Raw genomic sequence first — 19,659 nt, 5'->3', positions numbered from 1 at the left:
TTTCCTACATTGTAGCTGGGGCACTCTCATGCTTTCTGGCAAACTCCAGACGTGCTTTCAGATGGTACTTCTTGAGTAATGGCTTCTTTCTTGCCACCCTCCCATACAGGCCAGTGTTATGCAGAGCTTTTGATACGGTTGACTGGTACACGATTACTTCATACTTAGCCACTGAACTCTGTAGCTCCTTCAAAGTGATAGTTGGCCTCTCTGTGGCTTCTCTCAAAAGTCTCCTCCTTGTTTGTGTGCTGAGGGACGGCCTTTTCATGGCAGTGCCTGGGTGATGTGATGCAGCTTCCACTTCCTGATTATTGATCCAACTGTGCTCACTGGGATATCCAAACACTTGGATATTATTTGGTACCCTTTTCCTAATCTATGCATTTGTATTACATTATCTCTCACTTCTGTAGAATGCTCTTCGCTCTTCATTTTCCTTCAGATCCACAGGCTGACCAATGATCCTTCAACAGTGGGCTTTTTATCCTGATAGTGTGACAGCAACTTTAATGGTTCACAGGTGCAGGCCAATGGTAAGGTGATTGTGTCCTCGATGGGGCAATTTCTTTCATCTGTGTAAACTGGGAGTTTCCACAGCACAGGGGTTGAATACTTATGCAAGCAACGTGTTTCAGTTTTTTGTTTCTTACGAACATCTCCCAACATAAAACCAGTGTCACCTTACAATAATTGATTTTGAATTTCAGTGTTTCAAGGTAAAATATCATACAGAAAGATATTACAACGTTCCATTTGTAATTCAGTAATATGAGAGCATTGGTCAGTGGTCTGATTACTTTTGTAAGGCACTGTAGCTCACATCATGTTCACACAAATACTTATATAGGTTGATTGTGTTTTGGCCTTTGTGAGTGGTATCTGATGTATTCTAATAAATGGATGATCAGACAATATTGTTAACATAGACACCTACAAACCTGCGTTATACGGGTTGAGACTAATACTAGTCTATCTAGCTCAGTATTGTCTCTAAGAGAACTTCAGCTTTTCAGAGACGCCTCTTTCCTACCTGAAGAAGCCAGGGTTTGAATCTGGGACCTTTTGTATGCAAAGCACATATGCTACCAATGATGTTATGACCATCCCGCTTTTATTGTTGTTTATAATCTTATTTCTATATGCTTAGGTAAAATGTTGCTCTTGTTTCATCCTATTCTTTTTGTATTGCACAAAACACATAAAGATATGCATACTTAACATGTGTTCAAAAATTCAATCTACATGCTAAGATTGTTTATCAAAAATTGAATTGGAAGTTTTGATTCCAAGTTTTTTGTCTTTCTAGAATCATTCTCATGATCATATATTAGATGTTGGTGATTCAAAAAAGCAACAGGCCAACCAGCATAACTACCGTACTAGATATGCATTGGAAGAAACTGCCAGGCCAAATGAAGATATGGAAAATGGAAGCAGTTCCTCAGAAGTAAGACACTAAATTACATTCCATGTGGTGATGGCAGTTGTGTTCATCAAGTTTATGTGATTGCTTATTCAACATTTTTGTGTAATGTTTACATTGTATACATCACAATCAAAATGTTTGCTTTTACAAGAGAGGCTTTCAAGACAGTGTTGCATTGTGGAGTGCACCTGTTCATGATGCCAGTCAGTCACATCCTCTTCCAGCATATGGCATTCCATTTCTCCCCCCACCCCCTCATTTTCTTTGCCTCACCAGCAGACATTCAGTGTTTTGTGGCCACTGAGCATGCTTAGTCCTCATTGGACTGTCTTTAGATCCCTCTTTGCTTATGGAACTTTGAAAAAAAATATTTGTACCTCTTCACATTTTGGGGTTCTGGAAAGCCTTCTGATACTTCTCCCTTATATGTCAATAGTGCTATTGTGGCTACATAAGGATTGGCAATGGGATAATGAGTTTGCTGTTAGTAAATAAAATTACCAGTTGCAAGCTATTACTGTTCATATAAAGATAATTTGCATATGCATATACTTATGCATAAAATATTGAAGCATAATTTACATATGAGAAATAAAATGTACATTCTCCATGGTTGTATCAAGAATGTGATGAACTCAGGTTCAGAACTTGAGATGGGGAGAGTGAAAACATCTGTTGCCCTAATTTGATTATTGAACTTGCATGCCAAGTACTCCACCCCCCTGGCTTGTTTGACTTCGGTTTCCCTTCTTGAGAGTAAGTGTCCCATTCAGAGTGGGATCCACGAGGCTGAGATGCAGGTGTAATTCTTGTTTTATTAGAGTGATACATCAAAAGCAGTACGTTTCATAGAGAGCACTAAACTAACTCACTAGAATTCCCTAGCTGCACTCTAGACATGCTCTGCAACGTATAAAGAAAGTTGACTCAGCAGCTCCTCCCCTGGAGCCGTAGGTTTAAGTAGGGAAAGTCCTTGATCTTAATCTCTGACTCCTTCTCAAGTCCTGCTTCTGACCCATCCGTTTCTCGCGACGACAAGCACGGGGTGATGAGGGCCGGGCGTCCAATGGCTCGTCTGAAAGGGCCTCAGCAACAGGCTCGATGTCAGGGGGAGGTTGCTCTCCTGGCACCTCCCGAGAACTGCTAGGGAGAGGGGGAGGGAGCGCGCCCTCTGGAGCAACTTCCAATGGCTCCTTGTCTTGGTCTGGGGGTGGGGCACACTCTTCTTCAGAGAGTGCTCCATCCGTGGGAACTGACCCTGGCTCCCACTCATTCCCGCATCCCCTATCCTGTGGAGACTCAACAACTCCTGGATCTACTGCTCCTTCTGACAGCTGGGGAACCTGAAACTCATGCCTTCCCCCTTCCTGGTCCCTGTGGAGGAGCTGAGGCCCAACATCATCCCCCCCTCCATGCATTAACCCTTCCCACCCCCGAGGTCAGGGCTTCTCTGGATACGCTTCATGCAAGTCTCTCACCAAATCCGGGACGTGCACATTTTCTGCTGTTTCCCACAAACGTTCCAATTGATCATAGCCCTTCCAGTGGATCAGATACTGGAGGCGCCTACGGCACTTTCAGGAATCCAAGACCTATTCTACTTCGTATTCCTCCTCTCCATCCACTAGCAGCGGAGGCATGGGCTCGACCCGTGGCCGATGTGGGTTGGAAGGAGAGTCCTTCGTCAGCAGCGACTGGTGGAACACTGGGTGCATCTTTAAAGTGGGGGGCAGAGAGAGTCTGTACGCCACTGGGTTAATTGCGCTTCCACCTCAAAAGGCCCTACTCGTCGGTCCTGTAGCTTGCGACACTGGCCCGGCATAGGTAAATAGCGTGTGGACACCCACACCTTGTCTCCCACTTGTATGAGGGGCCCCTCTTGTCTATGCTGATCTGCCTCTCGCTTGTAATCTGTCTTAGCTCGTTCCAGCTGTTCCTGGAGCAGCTGCTGCTGCATAGCATGAAGTTCTTGCATGAAGTCCTCGGCTGCTGGGACGGAGAGGTCATTCTGAGGAGCAGGGAAAGCATGGGGATGGTAGCCGAAGTTGGCGAAGAAAGGGGTCTGTTGCGTGTGCGAGTGCACAGCATTGTTGTAAGCAAATTCCGCCAAGGGCAGGTAGGAAACCCGATTGTCTTGCTGGTACCCAATGTAACGCCGTAAGTACTGTTCCAAAACAGCGTTCACCCTCTCAGTTTGCCCATTCGTCTGAGGATGGTGTGCAGAGGACAGTCTTAGTTCGCTTTGCAATAATCTCCACAGGGCTTGCCAAAAACGCACATTGAATTGGGTTCCTCTGTCCAAAACCAAGCTGTCCGGCAGTCCGTGCAGCCGATACACATGTTGCATATATAAATGGGCAGTGTCTTGTGTGTTTGGGAGCCCAGCACAGAGAATGAAGTGAGCCATCTTAGAGAAGGCATCCACCACCACCAAGACTGTGGCTTTCCCCTTAGAAGAAGGGAGATCTGTAATAAAGTCCATGGTGACCATCTGCCAGGGGCTCCAACAGCCCCGCCGGTTTCTCCGTGGCATGTTTGGCTCTCAGGCAAGTGGAACAAGATTGAACATAGTTTTCCACATCCTTCCTCACCTTGGGCCACAAGAATTCCCGGGTTACGGTTTGTATCGTCTTAAAGTCCACAAAGTGGCCTGCCGTGGGAGAGTCATGGCATTGATGTAGCACTCTGGCCCTCAATTCCCTGGTGGGTATGTAAATGGCATCCTGATGGCACAGTATTTCTCCTTTGAGTGTGAAGTCTGTCTGCGCCCCTTCGGGCTGCGCGGCCAGGTCAGCCTGCCGCGCCTGGGTGAACGGATCCTATTTCTGCACCTCGCACAATTCAGCCTCTCAGGAGTCTTGACAGGCCCCAACTACTCCCTTGTCGGGAGGAATAACGAACTGTATTGGCTTCAGGGCAGGGTTCCCCAAATATTCCGGTTTGTGGGATAAGGCGTCAGCCTGCTTATTCTGGGCTTGAGAAACGTAGTGGATTTTGAAATGGAAGCGTGCAAAAAACTGGGCCCAGCACACTTGTCGTTGATTGAGTTTTCGGGCAGTGTGTAGACTCTCGAGGTTACGATGGTCCGTGCGCACCTCGATTTCATGCTGCACCCCCTCCAAATGATGTCTCCAGGCTTCAAAGGCATCCTTGATGGCTAACAGCTCCTTTTCCCACACGGTGTAGTTTTGTTCAGTCGGTTAACTTCATTGAAAAGTAGGCGCAAGGCTTCAGCCCACCCCCTCTCTGAGCCGGTTGCAAAAGGACGCCTCCAATCGCTACGTCCGAGGCATCTGTCTCTACCACAAAAGGGCGTGTGGAGTCTGCGTGCTGTAAAATGGTCTCGGTAGCAAACCTCCGCTTCAGGCTCTCAAAGGCTTCCTGAGCCACTTCTATCCAGCGGAAAGGTCCTGAGCCCATAGGCAGGCAGTGAGCGGTGTAGTCTGCTTGGAGTAGTTGGCTATAAAGCGATGATAGTAATTGGCAAACCCCAAAAAGCGCTGTAAATCCTTCTTCATCTTGGGAGGCTGCCATGTGAGTACACACCAAACCTTCTCAGGGTCCATCTGTACTCCCTCTGGGGAGATGCGATACCCCACGAAGTCTAATGAGGTCAGGTCAAACCCACATTTCTCCAGCTTCGTGTAAAGACAGTGCTCTTGCAGCTTCTGCAACACCAGGCGCACATGTGCGTCATGTTCTTTGGGGGTGTCTGAGTATATCAAGATATCATCCAAGTACACAATCATAAAATGATCCACAAAGTCTCTGAAGATGTCATTCATGAAATTCTGGAAGACTTCAGGCGCGCCCGACAATCCAAATGGCATGACTAGATACTCATACTGCCCGTAGTGGGTCTTGAAAGCAGTTTTCCACTCGTCCCCCTCTTTTATCCTCATCAAGTTATAAGCCCCTCTCAAGTCCAATTAAGTGTAAAGTTTTGCAGATCGCAACCGCTCCAACATCTCCCTGATGAGCAGCAAGGGGTAACTGTTGGGGATCGTGATCTGATTTAGGGCATGGAAATCATTACACAGGCGTAGTTCCCTGCCTTCTTTCTTGACAAACAACAGAGGCGCCCCGGCCAGGGACTGTGAAGGGCGAATGAAGCCTTTCTTCAAATAGGTGTCTAAAAACTCCCTCAATGCTGCCAACTCTGGCTCAGACAGAGAGTAAATCCGACCGGCTGGGATGCGTGCCCCAGGCATCAAATCGATGGCACAATCATAGGGTCGGTGAGGAGGGAGCTGCTCTGCTTCCTTTTTGTCAAATACATCCCGAAACTCCTCATACTTAGTGGGTAAAGTTATTTCTTCTGAGGGAAGCACTCCTGCCAACGTCTCCGGTTTCTCCATGGGCTGGCAGTGTTGATGACAGTATTGGGAGGCAAAGGCCACCACCGCTTCATCCCAAAAAATTGTGGGATTGTGCTGGATCAACCAAGGCATTCCCAGCACCACCGGGAACCGAGGCAAGGATGCCACATAGAATGGCAGGCCTTCTCGATGCCCAGGGACGTCTACCCCTAACATCTCTGTCTCCCTGGTCACGCCACCCGACTTCAGGGGCCGGTTATCTATGGTTTCCACGGCCAAGTGCTGGTTCAGTTCTCGAGTGGGGATGGCATGTTGTTGCACCAACTCCCTATCCATGAAACAAGAGGATGCTCCACTGTCAATCATAGCCTTGGCCGGGAAGCTCTGGCCCGAACGCAGGGTGATTTGAATGGGTAACAGGAGTGCACCTTGGGACAGGAGGGGTCGTGGCAGAGGCTCAGCGTCTGTATTACCCCCCAACCCTCTGGCCTCTACGAGAGCTGGGATGCGAAGTTTTCCGGCAGCAGGGTTTTCCCAGCCTTGGCTGAACAGGATCGGGCTATATGGCCTGACTTTCTGCAGTACAGACAGAGTCCTTTCCTCTGGCGTCTCTCCCTCTCTTCCTCCATCAAACGCGGTCTGGCCCCTCCAATCTGCATGGGCTCCTCTCCTGAGGGAGCTGGAACTCCCGCACTGGGTGAGGGACGCATGCAAGGAAGAGGGGCGGCTGTCTGTGCATGGGAGGGTTCCATCTGCTGTTCCAGCTTCCTTCCAGTCAGCTGGATCAGGCCCCTCAGAGTATCTGGTGGCGTGGTGCACGCCAGTTCATCCAGAACTTCCGCACTAAGTCCATTTCTGTAGAAGTACATCAAGGCTGGGTCATTGTAATCCATTTCTTGAGATAAGGCGCGAAAGGCATTGGTGTACTCTCCCACTGAACCCTGTCCCTGTAGTAGGGTTCCCAGTTGACGGGCCACCGTCTCCTTCCTCTGTGGGTCACGGAACATCTCTCCCATCGCGTCCTTAAAGGCAACAAACTGTCGCAGTACAGGGTCATTGCGGATCAAATACGGGGTAGCCCATTTGGCCGCTTCCCCTTCCAGTAGGCTAATGATGAATGTCACCTTCGCATCATCAGTCGGGAACCCAGCTTGGCGCACCTGAATGTGCAACTCACACTGGGCTAGGTACGTAGTAAACTGTTTGCTTTGGCCCCCGTAACGAACGGGGAGCCCTACAGGAGATTTGACTGGGGCCGGCACTGGCCCAGCTGGCGCTGCTTGGACTTGGGCAATCAAGGCTTGGAGATTCTGGTTGTCACCTTGCAGGGCCTGAGTGGCGGCTCGGAGGTTCTGGTTCTCGTTTTGCAGGGCTTGAGTGGTGGCGCGGAGTTGGAGCTCAGCGTACAAGGTTTCCAAGGTTATATGCATTCCCCCTGCTGCTCCGTTCTGGTCCATGTCGTCTGCCATGGGAACAGAGTCGAGAAGGGATTGTGGCTGAGTCAAACTGTCCCGTTCAGAGTGGGATCCATGAGGCTGAGATGCAGGTGTAATTAATTCTTGTTTTATTAGAGTAATAGATACATCAAAAGTAGTACGTTTCATAGAGAGCACTAAACTAACTCACTAGAATTCCCTAGCTGCACTCTAGACATGCTTTGCGACGTATAAAGAAAGTTGACTCGGCAGCTCCTCCCCCGGACCCGTAGGTTTAAGTAGGGAAAGTCCTTGATCTTAATCTCTGACTCCTTCTCAAGTCCTGCCTCTGACCTGTCCGTTTCTCGCGACGATGAGCTCAGGGTGAGGGGCGTCCAATGGCTTGTTCGAAAGGGCCTCAGCAACAGGCTCGATGTCAGGGGGAGGTTGTTCTCCTGGCGCCTCCCGAGAACTGCTAGGCAGAGGGGGAGGGAGCACGCCCTCCGGAGCAACTTCCAATGGCTCCTTGTCTTGGTCTGGGGGTGGGGCACACTCTTCAGAGAGCGCTCCATCCGTGGGAACTGACCCTGGCTCCAACTCATACCCACATCCCCTATCCGGCGGAGATTCAACAACTCCTGGATCTACTGCTCCTTCTGACAGCTGGGGACCCTGAAACTCATGCCTTCCCCCTTCCTGGCCCCCGCGGAGGAGCTGAGGCCCAAGAGTAAGGAGGATTTCCCCCTAAGCACCACCTGTTGCTATTTCTTGATTCTGAAGAATGTTACTTCAATCCTCATTTCACAAAATGACAACATTAAGGGTATTCTTGTATTTGCACATTGGGACAAATATGCTGAGACCTATGGACTCTCCAAGGAGAATCTGTTTTATCCATTGCCTTTGTAGCAAGATATATTCAACTATTTCTCTTCAGTTAGGAGCGACATATTTTCACTTTGCTGTGGATTTGGGTTAATTGACTGAGGCCTATGTGGTATTAATACTAATACTTTGGAGAAAACTAGGTGGGAAGGCAATTTTCACCAGTTCCTCCTTCTCCCATGTCATCTTAAAAGCTGCCCCAGATGTTGAGGGGGTACGGAGGGAAGGGGCAATAAATGAAAATCAGAGGGGGTATCTTCATCAGGGGTACCCCTGCTGGATCCTGATTCCTGTCTCCATGAACAGAAATAGCCCTTTGTTTATCGTGGGAGAAGTCTGGACCTGATCCAGTAATGTTAGAAGAAATGTATTGGGAAATATATGAAAATGTATGCATTATGTTGGCATGTAAAAACATGTGAATAGATATGAAGTTCTAGTATCTGTTACTGCAAATGGAAGCTAAGGCTAACTTTAAACAAACATCATATTTCTTTGCTGTTAGGAGGGAGAAGTAGTTGTTGCCAGTGGTGGAACATCTGAAGATGAGAGGAAAGCATGGCACAGTGATGGCAGCTCTAGGTAAGTGATTGAATATAAAGGTCCATGCTGTTAAAGTTAAATGCTCAGTAAGATATACATTTATTGTGCATAAAGATGACTATGTAGAAAGAAAAAATGAAAACAAGGAAACTAAAAGAACAAGATCAATAAACGTTTATGGAATGCAAAAAGAAAGAAAAAGACTTGGGCTGAGGATCCAAGTTGCTGCACATGCAAAGGGGCTGAAGCTAGGGAGATCCTGTAGGATGGCATTCCATGAGGGGCTAATGCCCTAAAGTCCCATGTCCTTTGCATATACACTTGAGTATTTCCAGGTTCCAGGTTAGACTGCAAGAAATGTTAGTGTAAACAAAGTAAAAGTAGAACATTAAGAATAGAGTGCCTTACAAAAGTACTCAAACGCCTGACCAATGCTCTCATACTATTGAATTACAAATGGTACATTGTAATTTCGTTCTGTATGATATTTCATTTTGAAACACTGAAACTTAAAATCAATTATTGTAAGATGACATTGGTTTTATGTTGGAAAATGTTTGTAAGAATTCTTAGTATGCAAAAGAAGGATAGAAGGTATGTATTTTTTGCTTGGTGGGTGCAGGTTTAGAATTTTCATTTAGATAGTGTGATTAGCTGCGGCTGGACTAGAGGGGCCAGAAGAAGTGTACATATGGCCAGGTGCTTGTCAGCAGTGCGTACTTAGTCGGCGTTGAAATTGCTTGGTGTTTGTGGAGTCAACTGGAAAAAAGACAGCACAGGAAGAAGATTGGGAAGAAAAAGGAAGTCCTGAGAGGCAGGGAGTGGCTTGGTGGCTGGAGACTTCTAGCTGAATAATTTAGCTTAGGCTAAAGAGACAAGCACTGCAGTGCTGAGGGGAGAAATGAGAAGCAGCTTGGAATGTTGGCCTCTGGTGACTGGTAAAAGTGCCAGAGGGAAGATTCCCAGGGCAATACGACAAACCTGTGCTACGATAGGTCAGTAAAAAGTTGGACAAAGAGGATTCCAGCAGAGTCTTCAGTTATAGTTTTAGTAGGGCAGAAAGAATAAAAGGGGAATTTGGCTACAGGGTTTTAATACGATAACTAACTGCTTCCTTAAATCTGTCCTAGTTTAACGTTGTAAAAAATAAGCTGTTGGTATTCAGAGTGACAGAAACAGGTTACCAAAGCTTTTACTCATTTACAGTGCCTTACAAAAGTACTCAGACCCCTGACCAATGCTCTCATATTACTGAATTACAAATGGTACGTTGTAATTTCGTTCTGTATGGTATCTTATTTGGAAACACTGAAACTCAAACTCAATTATTGTAAGGTGACATTGGTTTTATGTTGGGAAATATTTGTAAGAAACAAAGAACTGAAACATGTTCCTTATGTAAGTATTCAAAACCTGTGCTATGGAAGCTCCCAGTTTACACAGATGAAAGAAATTGCCCCATCGAGGACACAGTCACCTTACCATTGGCCTCCACCTGTGAACCATTCAAGTTGCTGCCACATTGTCACGATAAAAACTCCACTGTTGAAGGATCATTGGTCAGGCTGTGGATCTGACGGAAAATGAAGAGCGAAGAGCATTCTACAGAAGTGAGAGATAATGTAATACAAATGCATAGATTAGGAAAAGGGTACCAAATAATATCCAAGTGTTTGGATATCCCAGCGAGCACAGTTGGATCAATAATTAGGAAGTGGAAGCTGCATCACACCACCCCGGCACTGCCAAGAAAAGGCCGTCCCTCAAAACTCAGCACTCAGACAAGGAGGAGACTTGTGAGAGAAGCCAACAATCACTTTGAAGGAGCTACAGAGCTCAGTGGCTAAGTGTGAAGTAATGGTGCACCAGTCAACCGTATCAAAAGCTCTGCATAACACTGGCCTGTTTGGGAGGGTGGCAAGAAAGAAGCCGTTACTCAAGAAGTACCATGTGAAACGAAAGCACGTCTGGAGTTTGCCAGAAAGCCTGAGAGCACCCCATGTGGGAAAAGATTTTGTGGTCAGATGAAGCCAAGAGAGCTTTTTGGCCAAAACTCAAAGTGCTATGTGTGACAAACCTAGCACTCAAGGCACCATCCCTACAGTAAAGTATGGTGGATGGCAGCATCATGCTGTGGGGTTGCTTCTCATTAGCAGGGACTGGGCATCTTGTTAACATTGAAGGAAGAACGGATGGAGCAAAATACAGGGAAACACTGCAAGAGAACCTGCTTCAGTCCACTAAAAAGCTGAAGCTTGGGAGGAAATTCACTTTTCAGCAGGACAATGACCCCAAGCACAAGGCCAAAGCAACATTGGAGGGGCTCAAGAACAAAATGGTGACTGTCCTACAGCGGCCCAGTCATAAGTCCTGATCTCTTTTTTTTTCCCAATTAATTTTTATTCAAATTTTCAAAATCAAGACAATACAAAAAGAAAAACACAAATTAAAACTAATACAACAAAAAGAAAAAAAACGAAAAAAAAACTATTGACTTCCGATTTGTCGTAGTTCAGCTATAGGTCTATAATATATAACAAACCTGTCTCTTGATAAATTATAAAATCACCTTCCTCCAGCAGTTATCTTAGTTGGTATCAAATCTCATTAACATCGTATCATTTTATTCTTCTACAAAAAGTCAAAGAGAAGTTTCCAATCCTTGAGATATATGTCCATCAATTTTTTTCTAGATAGACATGTCAATTAATCCAACTCTTCAAGTCTATTAAATCCAGTAATTTCAAGTCGCTCTTCTTCCTTTATCTGTGTTGATTCCATCTTCCATCTTCCATCTTTACGCACCCAATAATCTTGCTGTCATAGTCATATAATAAGAGTCTGATAGGGATTTCCTTCATCACAAATATTTTCTTGCCATCATTTCCGAACGTATCACTGAAGTATTGTTACAGAACCGCATCTCTGTTCCTCTTTTTTACAGAATGCAGTAGCACATCTCTTGAAGGGTTTTTCATTGTCACAAAACAGGAATTAATTCTGTAAACTTTCTCCATTTCAAGTTCCATCAAATCCTTCCAGTCCATGAATTTTTTCGAACCGATGATACCTTTATCTCCAATCTCTTCACCAATTCCTTCAGGGACAGCGCTGAATTCCAAACAGTAATATTTGTCTCCAGGATCCATCACAGCCAGGAAATCCAAATCTTTTTCCAAGACCATATTTAATCCAATCTCCAGGGCTTGAACCTTCCCTTTAATTTTTCTTTCATCCTTTTTTAATTTTCCAAATTTATCTTTGTTCTCCTTTCTCATAGAATCCTGAATTTCTTTCAGCTCCTGTCTCATTTCGCCAAATTCACCTTCTTGATTGTCATTCTTAAAACCAAAAAAAACACAATCCCTTCAATTTCCAATGTCCCAAGCAAAGAACAGTTTATTTCTTTATCCAGTTACAAAGGAGTTAATCTTTCAAGCCAGCTGACGTCACCCTCTAGACAAGATGAACTGCCTTATCTCTTGTATGTCCAAAAGTGCCAAAACAACTTTAATTCACAGCTTCCAAATAATTAGTAGCAGGAAGAATGAGCAGATTCGTCAAAAAAAAAAAAAAAGTAAACCGGAAAAAATAGTCCCAGACATATATTACTCAAAAGTCTTATAAATCAAAAAAAAAATTCTCTTTAAATTAGAAACCCCTCAGCCGTTTGTAATCTTTATAATGCTGAATTCCATGCCAGCTTTTTGCAATAAAAATAAAGATAATCTATTTATATTTTCTTCCCCTTAGCTCCGTGAATAAAAGAGAAAGCTATGACTCACCCAGGGTTTCTTAATTGCTGGTTCTTTGACAAATCTCTTTAGCTGTATTGATAACAAAATAATGAGAAAAGACAGGAGAACGCTTGCCTGTTAATCCGTTTTTCTTTGAAGAAAAAAAAAACGGCTCACTTAATCAGTTGAGCTGGTTGGAAATCCTAGCTCCGTCCGAGCTGCTGGAAGACCTTCTTTCACAGAATTCCAGCCTCCAACAGACACAACAAAGCTCTGTGGAAAATCTCTCTGTTTCTTCCTTATCCGGAAGAAATTTTCCCCACTCAAAAAGCCCTTCTGACTGTTTTTAAAACTGAAAAAGTTTCCACCAAGACGGGAGCCCGTCCCAGAGGCAGCACAGGTGGAGCGATCCTCCTGGGAAGTCCTCAAAAGTCCTGATCTCAATCCCATTGAGACTCTGGGGCGCTCTTTGAAAATGGCTGTTCACAAACGACTTCCAACCAACCTGAACGACCTGGAGCGAATCTGCCAAGAAGAATGGGCCAAAATCCCTCTGACACTGTGTGCAAGCTGGTACATACCTACCCCAAAAGAATTAAAGCTATTATTGCAGTGAAAGGTGGCTCTACCAAATATTAATGTGTGGGGATTGAATACTTATGCAAGCAACATGTTTCAGTTTTATGTCTTTGTTACAAACATTTCCCAACATAAAACCAATGTCACCTTTCAATAATTGATTTTGAGTTTCAGTGTTTCAAAATAAAATATCATGCAGAATGAAATTACAATGTACCATTTGTAATTCAGTAATATGAGAGCATTGGTCAGGGGGCTGATTACTTTTGCAAGGCACTGTAATTTTGCTTTAAGTTTAAGTAGCTTAAGACTGCTGATGAAGAGACATATGTAACTATTTTTTGACTTGGAAGGTAACTTTTGTTGAAGTTAATGAACTAACTGAAGCTGGTTAGCATAAATTAGGAAAGAGAAATTTTAAAATGTTAGAAATGTTCTTTAATTACAGTAAATGCTAACTATGAGCAACATTCCTTTATTGGGTTTTCAAGTTTATATTTGTAATTGCGATCCAAACTGCAAGTTGTATCTAAAGGTATCTTCCCATCATAGCATGTCTGTTTTACATCTTGTACGAGAGTGTTGTGTGATGGAAAAATAAACTAAATCCAGTGCTTTTTTGCAACCTCTTGTGCAAATGGAAGGTTAAGAATTACCATGAACTCTTGCACAAGTGTTTGCAAAACATTGCAGGAGGCTATTTTTGTTCTGCTTCATTCCAACCCAATAAGTTTGGGTAAGTATAAGGACTTGTAAACAATTTTGTAGAGAAGGTCCCTTCTGTGCAATAACACAAACTGCTTTTCAGATTCCTCTCTTTTAGTGGCTTGTTGCATAGCATGTTTGAAACTCCTACGTTTTTATGAACTGCTTGGGCATACAGGATTAATAAATATTTGTGTGAGGCTAAGTGCTGTATTGGAAATTTTTATTTATTTATTTATTTAATTTAATTTAATTTATATACCGCCCTAAGCCCAAGGGCTCTCTTATTAATCTCATAATAAGATTAAATATGTGTTCATTGGGAAAAAATCACAATTGGTAATTTTTATTTTGAATATACAGTATAGTACAGTAAATGCTATTCCTGTCCACATGTTTTTATGCTTAGCATTATACTGTATGATTTTGTATGAAATCACAGATGAGCCAGTCTTCAGTGGTCCATTTAGCAAATGCACTTAGATTTACTCAGTTCTAGGAAAGGTGGGGTGGATATCACTTAAATTGTCCTAGTCTGGTTGACTAGGTTGTCACTTCTAACTGGAAAATTATTTTTTTATGTGTGTGAAACTTGCATTAAATTATTATTATATTGTTCTTTCTCCCAGTGATTATTCTAGTGATTATTCTGACTGGACAGCAGATGCTGGGATTAATCTACAACCACCAAAGAAAATTCCCAAAATTAAGACTAAGAAAGTAGAGAGCAGCTCAGAAGATGATGATGGTCCTGAAAAACAAAGGCAAAAGCAAATCAGAAAAGAAAGGAAAAAAGGTATTGAAGACAAAGATGGTCCAACATCACCAAAGAAAAGGAAACCCAAAGAGAGAAAACAAAAGGTTGTATTTATAGTAGTAGACTACCACCTAATTTAAAAATGCTACTAATTAGCAGTAATGTTACTTTAATTTCTATCAATCAAAAGTATGAATCACAGTGACATTTAACACACCCACTACACTACATTAATGTACTGGCATTAAATAAAGAAGGCGTCCTTCCATGAACAGAAGGGAACCTTTTGGATCCAACCTATTAGTAGTGTAGTTTTGTTCATTCAGCTTGATTTTAATTCAAATTAAATGTAGTTGTGGTAGTTGTCTTGGTTGTAGGCTTTCAGTATTTTTTTTTATCATCCACCTGGATTAGTATTATGTAAATCCAAGTCATTGAGGACAGCCGCATAAAAGCTACTTGGGTGACTTGGGAACAACAACTGTGTTGTTTTATGCCTATATTGGTTATGTGTTCACTACTCCTCAGGGCTTTTCCAGATAATGACTTGGATCTTAAGTTGCTCCTCTGTTCATGTACGGTAGAGGGAAATTTCTGTTAACCCTCTTTCTGTCTGCAGTCTTCTGCACCGTATCCCACACCATTTATAAGGGTCTCCAGTCTCCAGAACAGATGTCTGGGGTAGCAGAAGGCACAGAGGGAAGCAGGAGGCAGGAAAGCTCTGTTCTATGAATGTAAACTCTGTTCCGTTCATGGAAGGAAAGCCCATGCCAAAGTTAGTATGGGATTGCACAAATTGATTATATAGGATTCTGACTTTTCTCAAGAGAGTGTATCTGTTGTCAGGAAAAACTTCTCAGCACTTAAATGGCAATATACTAACCTGGTTCATGTGTAATGCAAAACTATGGTATATATATAGTATGTATGTGTGTAGAATATTTATATATAATATTTCTAACTGAAAACTGCTCAAGATGGTTTAACGTTACCTGCCCAATCCTCAAGGCTTGTGCACTCCCCTGTTCCCTCCTTCAGTATGGCTGCAAATAGGAAATTGGAAGGTTTCCGTTGTTGTCTTCCACTAACAGAAGTTGCTTGTTATGTCTAATCCTGGTCAGACTATGGTTAGTATGAACTGTGGTTTAGGGGAAAAAGGCAACTTCAAATTTTTGCCGCCCTGGGCTCCTACTAGGAGGAAGGGCGGGATATAAATCAAGCAAGCTCTTGTTTCCATAAGCTGTAGTTAATATTCATCATGGGTTTCAGTTTTGACATGATGAATAACTACAATTAGTTGAAAATAGAAGGGAAGGAGAGAGGGAGAGCATGCAATCCTGTGGCTGGCCCAGCTTGATTCCTTTACTCCTAAACTATGGTTTAGTGTTGCATCCAAACACAGCAACTGGCTGCATTAGCATGCAATGCCAAACCATGTTTTAGCATTATGAGGACAAGCCTTGGGCATTCTCTCCCCTTATTCTCTAGTGTGGCTATGAGGAGGAGTTCACAAATTTTCACTTAGGTTTTGGACAAATTTAGTTAGTCTTAACTATGGTTAGTGGCAGTGAGCCAACTTTAAAGTATAATTTATGAAGGTGGCTTGTTTCCACTAGCTGTAGTTAAGATTAACCACAGTTGGGGTTCGTTGAAGGCTAAACTGTGGTTAATCCTGTGGTTAATCTAAAACAGGAGTGGAAGCTTCCAATTGCCTCTTTGCGACTGAACCAGAGAAGGGGAGCATATGAGTCCCATTTTCCTTGTTATGCTAAACATATTGAAAATGCAGGCTTGGTCTGAATACAAAACTGGAGACTACTTAGAAAGTATCAAATCTCCATGTATTGGCCTCAGCACTTCCATCTTCTTGGCTTTATTAATTGTTTTAATAGAAATGCCTGAGTATCTATTATTAAAAAAAAGTAGCAGTTGGTAAAACTGCAGGTAAGGACATAAAGATAACTCAGAAGTAGTAGCTTCCTTTTGACAGTTTACTTTATTGAGTTCAACAAAAAAGCTTTATTTTGGTCAGACAACTAATAATTTGGATGTTAAGATGACCAAGGTAAATTAAATCCTACAGAAGATGTTGATAGAGTGTGTGTGTACAGTAGGGTCCCACTCATACGGCGGGTTACATTCCAGACCCTCGCTGTAAAGTGGAACTCATTGAATAGAATGGCGCGCGGTGACTGAAAACCACCATAAAAGCGGAACAAGTGCCATATGCGTGGGGCTCTAGTCTAATTGCTTCTAATTGAGACCGCTGTATTAGCGAATCGCTGTAAAGCGGGGCCCTACTGTATGTGTTTTAATAATGTATTCCACTTTTCAACTGGAGTCTTCAAAGTTACAACACAAACATCTCAACTGGAACAGGAGCAGGCACTTGATGTAGGCTTTTCCTTTCTCTCTCTCCCTCCTGGATAACTTCCAAGAGGGCAGTTGCTGTTAATGGCTCTGTAATTTGGGAGAGAACAATGTAGCTAGAGCAGTGTTGTATTTTTTTTTTTTAATTAAGTGCTTGGGGTGGTTTCTCAAACCATAAAATGGAATACATTGTTGGGAGCTTTATTTGAAACCAAATAATTACAAAAGGCAGCTGCTATGAATCTGAAATCACAAATGTATTAAATAAGAAGGTTCTCTCTGCATTAGAGAGAGCTTTCTCTTTCCATCTTTCTTTTACCTAACAATCTAAAATGTTAGCTCCCAGGGTATCATAATAAAAACTGGATCTTTGAGCAGAGCTAGGCAATTTATGCAGATAGAGTTTGGGTCATTTTCTTAGTGACAACCAGGGGATCAATGGGATCAAGCAAATGAACTGTAATTTGAGATACAACTGAAGGGGGCAAGTTGCCTCTGATGCTGGGGTCACCAGAAGTTTAGTCTCAAACTTACTATCGTGAGCAGTAAAGCACACTGCACGGTCAGAATAATGTTGTAGCAAGGCAAACTTGCTTGCTCTCAGGGTGACCTGCTCTCCATTGAAAGGAGCCTTACAGTAATGCAATGTGCATCTTTCCACAAAACACACAGACACCTTGTGCATTCCCGGGATCTGTGCAATGTACACCATCCATACACATCTTGCCCATCATGGGGACAGGATTTTTAGTACATACACAAGACAGTTCCTAACATTCTGTCATTTCCCCAGAATTCCATCATAGCTGAGCATAAAAAATAGGACCCATAGTGGGGTCCTATTTTAAAATATATACAGTTTTAAAATGTATGTAGTCAAGCACTGTATCAGGTTTGCTCCTGTTCCAAACATTCTCCTACTTTCACTTTTTTTGTGGACCAAGACCTTTGCATTTAATACATTGTTCAGTAAATGCTTAGACTTTTAATGATGCCCCAAAGACAGTTTTTTTTTTAAAAAAATAATAATGCTAAATTCAGATTTATGTGGGGTTTCTTTTAGAGGCTGGCCGTGGGAGTGTTGGCAGAAAATGGCTTGACATTGGAAGAATGGCTGCCTTCAGTGTGGATTACAGATCTTGTTCCCCGCAGATGTCCATTTGTACCACAAATGGGAGATGAGGTACTTCTATATTTTCCCCCTTTTTTATGCTGCCTCTTGTCTAGGTATTCTTGTTCTATTGTATTAGTCTTATTTTTTTAACCAAACATTTCAGAATAATTTTAAAAACAAAACCCTGATATAAGCCAAAACAGTGATGATTGTTTTTTTAAAATACCAGATCTCCTTATTTGTCACTGTTCAGTGGTCCGGACACTGGGTGCAAATTGTTTAAGAGGAATGGACTGTAATTAAGGGAGAAATGAAAACAAAAACCTATACAGGAAGTACTTTAGATGCTTGTCTCTTACGCTTGTATGTTGTTTAGTCAACAAGATGTAGGAACCTGTGAACCACTGACAGAGTGAAGCAGGAAGGGGTAGAAGAACCTTACCCCCTTCTTTTCTTCCTCTCTTACACCCCCTTCCTTGCCAGGCTCCTGGGGCAGTACTTTCTGAGAGCTGTTTTTATGGGAGCCATTGCTAGAGCTGTCATACCCACTCCCCTGTTACAGACAGAAGCTTTTGTTCTAGAGGAATCACAGGTTAACTTAACTGGCTCATACAATCCACATGCGGTTCATGTGTGCTAGATTCCTCAAGCAAAATGAGTACAGTTTATGCAATCCATTATTGTTTCTATTAGAGAATCATTTTTCTCACAGTGGGATGGAGGAGAGGATTGGACAACCCCTAGATTTACATCCATTATAGTGTCTAGGGGATTGGACTGATCTGTACTCCATGCAGTTAGTAAGACATTAACGTGTAGAACAGTTTCTTAGTGGGGAAGGAGAATGATTTAGAAGAATGCCCTCTACCCTGCAGGGTTGTCTAGTCTTGATTCTCCATCAATTATTTACCAAAAAAGCTGGATCAGCCAGAAGAAATTTAAGTGTGGCGTGCATATTAATTATAGGGACTGTCTGTAAAAGACCTCAATTCTAGCAAGCATAGTTGAATTTGTCTTTTTCAAAATGACTTCAGCATGGTTAACCAAGTGAATTTTCACTAAAATAACATTTTAGACTAGTTTTGATGAACATTGGTATGTGGAGGATCTGCATAGTGGAGTGAGATCACACCTTTTTGCATATCAAATGTCTCTGTCATCCCTTTGAGTTTGCTGGATGTAACACTTGCATAGGGCCTACATGCATAACATTCAAGGTTTATAGTCCTGAAATATACAAGTAATATTCCACAAACAATCTCAGACTTTGCTGCACAGTTTGGGCCTATGTACATTGGATTTTACATGGCTAGATCCTATGCTAGCATTATACCGGTGTGTGGATTCCAGTGGGCCTGAAGCCAGGGTAGGAAGGCATGATATTGTGGCATCACACCATAAGCTGAACCAACCCTTTTGCTCAAGACAATAGGATATTACTTTCTTTTGGAAAGCTAGGGTGCTATAGTGGTTAGACTAGGACCTGGGCGATCAGGGTTCAAAATCCCAATGCAGCAATGAGGCTCACTGGGTGATCCTAGACCACATAACATACCTCTCCAGGTTGTTGTAAGGATAAAATAGGGAGGCATAGAACCATGTATGCCACCTTGAGCTCCTTGCATGAAGGGGGTGGGTATGAAAATGGAATAAATAAATAAATTAAAAGGAATAAATTCCAGGTGTTCTCTTATTCTAATGATTTGAACATGGACTGTGATACACTATAAGCTTCAAAAGCCTTGTATTGATTCTCAGCCTTGAATTCTACCTTTATAAATAGCCATAATCCTTTGGGCATTATTAGCC

General features: G+C 42.9%; 1 protein-coding gene across 5 annotated transcripts in view; it reads left to right on the top strand.

Moving 5' to 3' along the window:
* The window catches only part of PHIP (pleckstrin homology domain interacting protein), a 184,016-nt gene that overhangs the window by 100,786 nt on the left and 63,571 nt on the right, over positions 1–19,659 (top strand). For all 5 annotated transcript variants that reach the window (XM_061623183.1, XM_061623181.1, XM_061623180.1 and 2 more), the window contains 4 exons: positions 1,307–1,447; positions 8,551–8,627; positions 14,239–14,470; positions 17,800–17,919. In XM_061623183.1, coding sequence (XP_061479167.1) covers positions 1,307–1,447; positions 8,551–8,627; positions 14,239–14,470; positions 17,800–17,919 — 570 coding nt within the window. The remainder of the gene's footprint in view (positions 1–1,306; positions 1,448–8,550; positions 8,628–14,238; positions 14,471–17,799; positions 17,920–19,659) is intronic.

Source organism: Rhineura floridana, chromosome 4 (genome assembly GCF_030035675.1).
Source record: "Rhineura floridana isolate rRhiFlo1 chromosome 4, rRhiFlo1.hap2, whole genome shotgun sequence".
Classification (NCBI taxonomy): Eukaryota; Metazoa; Chordata; class Lepidosauria; order Squamata; family Rhineuridae; genus Rhineura; species Rhineura floridana.
This window is presented reverse-complemented; position numbering and strand designations above follow the sequence as displayed.